The following is a 2269-nucleotide window of genomic DNA, read 5'->3' on the forward strand; positions in this document are numbered from 1 at the left end:
CCCTTCAGTTCCTTGGGTACTTTCTCTAGCTCCTCCATTGGGGGCCCTGTGTTCCATCCAATAGATGACTGTGAACATCCACTTCTGTGTTTGCCAGGCACTGGCCTAGCCTCACACGAGACAGCTATATCAGGGTCCTTTCAGCAAAATCTTGCTGGCATATGCAAAAGTAAAGTGGGCTCTTTTTAAGATAGACAAAAATTAGGACCAATCCCAGTTCCCAGTTTCTGTACTGGCCAGTGGTGCTTGTTTTTCCCTCATAGGCCTTTGATTGATGTTTTAGGTAGAAGATCATGATGGAGAAGGTGATGTGGCTGGAGATGATGATGAGGACGACTCCCCTGATGCTGAGAGTCCAGATGACTCGGACAGTGATTCTGAGTCTGAGAAGGAGGAGTCTGCAGAAGAGCTTCATGCCACTGAGCATCCTGATGACACAGAAGACTCAAAGAGCAAAAAAGATGCGAAGAGCAATTATAAGATGATGTTTGTCAAGTCCAGTGGCTCCTAACTACCAAACACTTAGTCTTTGTATTAAAAGTAAGCCTTATTGTTATAATGCACAGTGGAGGACTGCTTATAGAGCACAGACCTTTGTATTATAATTTTTAAAAAGGCCCTTTTAAATAACTACAAAGAGTGTTTGCTTTCAAATGCCGTGGGTTACATTTCTCCAGGCATGACTATAACCATTTTTGTAAAGAGTCAGAGTTGTATAAAATGAGAAATAAATACTGTACTCAGCTTCCTTTCATATTAGCATCATCTGCCCTCTCCCCACCATTTGCCTCTGTAGGTGCATTATGGGGGACACTTGCTTTGTTTGTGGTAGCTCTTTCATCTTCATCTTTTGGTTTGTTCCTATTTTTCTCTTACATAATTCATCTGATACTGTGATGTGTTCCCTTGATTATACTTTGTTAAAGTAGACCTTTCCATAATGGCGTTGGCTGCCACCAGCCCTGCTGCATACCGTCATTGGCAGTCCATGCTTGTTTAGTCTCTGCTCGTGGACCAGAGCAAGCACGGGACACTTACATGTGGAGTGCCCTGTCACATCATTCAAAGGTTGCAAACCCAAAATGTCTTTATATAAGTTGATTTTACTGTATGGTAAAGTTTTGATAAAATTTGGCCAGTTTTTACAGAAGAAATTATTTCTCTGCTCATTTAGTCCTGTGTATTTAGAAATATGTAAAACTGGATTTTTTTTTTAAGGTACTATGTGACCAAAGTTCATTCTTTTCCTCCTAAGGTCTAAATAAAGAGAAAGCAGTTTCCCATGTTTGATTGTGATGCCTTTATCCTCAGTGTCTGTAAATGGGGAAGGCCTGCCGAGTAGGAAGTAGGAAACCGTGCCCATCTCACCATCTCCCTAGACTGACGGCTGACAGGAACCATCACCGGGTGACTGCGGCCGCCCGAGTGGGGCGGGCTCATCTCTTCTCCTTGGTTTGTACAGCAGTGAACATGGGTGCATTGTGGGTTGGTGGATGGAGCTTTGAATAATTGTCCAGTTTGTAATCGGCTTAAAGATGAGAATGCAGCCTGTATTAGAGCTGATCTGTTATGTATCAGGGTGCAGTGTGTGCCTGCTGAGCTGGGCTTCGTAAAGCTGCTCCTTTCAAAGTTGAAATGGGGGCACAGAGCAGTTGGTTTCTGATTCACAGACTACGTTTTGCATTTTCACCCAAAGGGCCTTTTCATTGTTTTTTAATTCCTCACACTCTACAAATAGGTACTGCCTGTGTAAGTATTCTCTGGATGATCAACAGTGTGTGTAAAGTACCTTAAAGAAGTTTGGTTTTAGTGTAAACACTGATTTTCAAATCCAGCCTCTGGGACTGCACATTACAGTTAATTTACATAGAAACTAAAAACTAATTCTATGTTTAAGAATAGATGAGAGGGCCGGGCGTGGTGGCGCACGCCTTTAATCCCAGCACTCGGGAGGCCTAGGCAGGTGGATTTCTGTGTTTGAGGCCAGCCTGGTCTACAAAGTGAGTTACAGGACAGCCAGGGCTACACAGAGAAACCCTGTCTCCAAAAACAAAAGAATAGATGAAAGGCTCTTGCTCTTGTCTTCCTGCTCCCTCTCTGTCCTCTAGTCCCTTCCCCCTTCCCTCCACATTACCTCCCCCCTCTTCATGTGCTCATGGCCAGCCTCTTCTGCCCCTCCCTCCCTCCCCTCTCTCTCTCTCTCTGTCTCTGTCTTTCTGTCTCTACTTACTACCCTCTCAGCTTCTCAACTCCCCTCCCCACGTCCTGA

At 44.3% G+C, this 2269-nt stretch overlaps 1 protein-coding gene across 1 annotated transcript in view; it reads left to right on the plus strand.

Moving 5' to 3' along the window:
* C1H11orf58 (chromosome 1 C11orf58 homolog) overlaps positions 1 to 1284 on the plus strand; it is a 12666-nt gene extending 11382 nt beyond the window's left edge. Inside the window, exon 5 of the mRNA XM_021200850.2 lies at positions 284 to 1284. Within this exon, the coding sequence (XP_021056509.1) occupies positions 284 to 511 (228 nt within the window). The 3' untranslated portion in view covers positions 512 to 1284. The remainder of the gene's footprint in view (positions 1 to 283) is intronic.
* The last annotated feature ends 985 nt before the right edge of the window (positions 1285 to 2269 follow it).

This window comes from Mus pahari, chromosome 1, assembly GCF_900095145.1.
Source record: "Mus pahari chromosome 1, PAHARI_EIJ_v1.1, whole genome shotgun sequence".
Classification (NCBI taxonomy): Eukaryota; Metazoa; Chordata; class Mammalia; order Rodentia; family Muridae; genus Mus; species Mus pahari.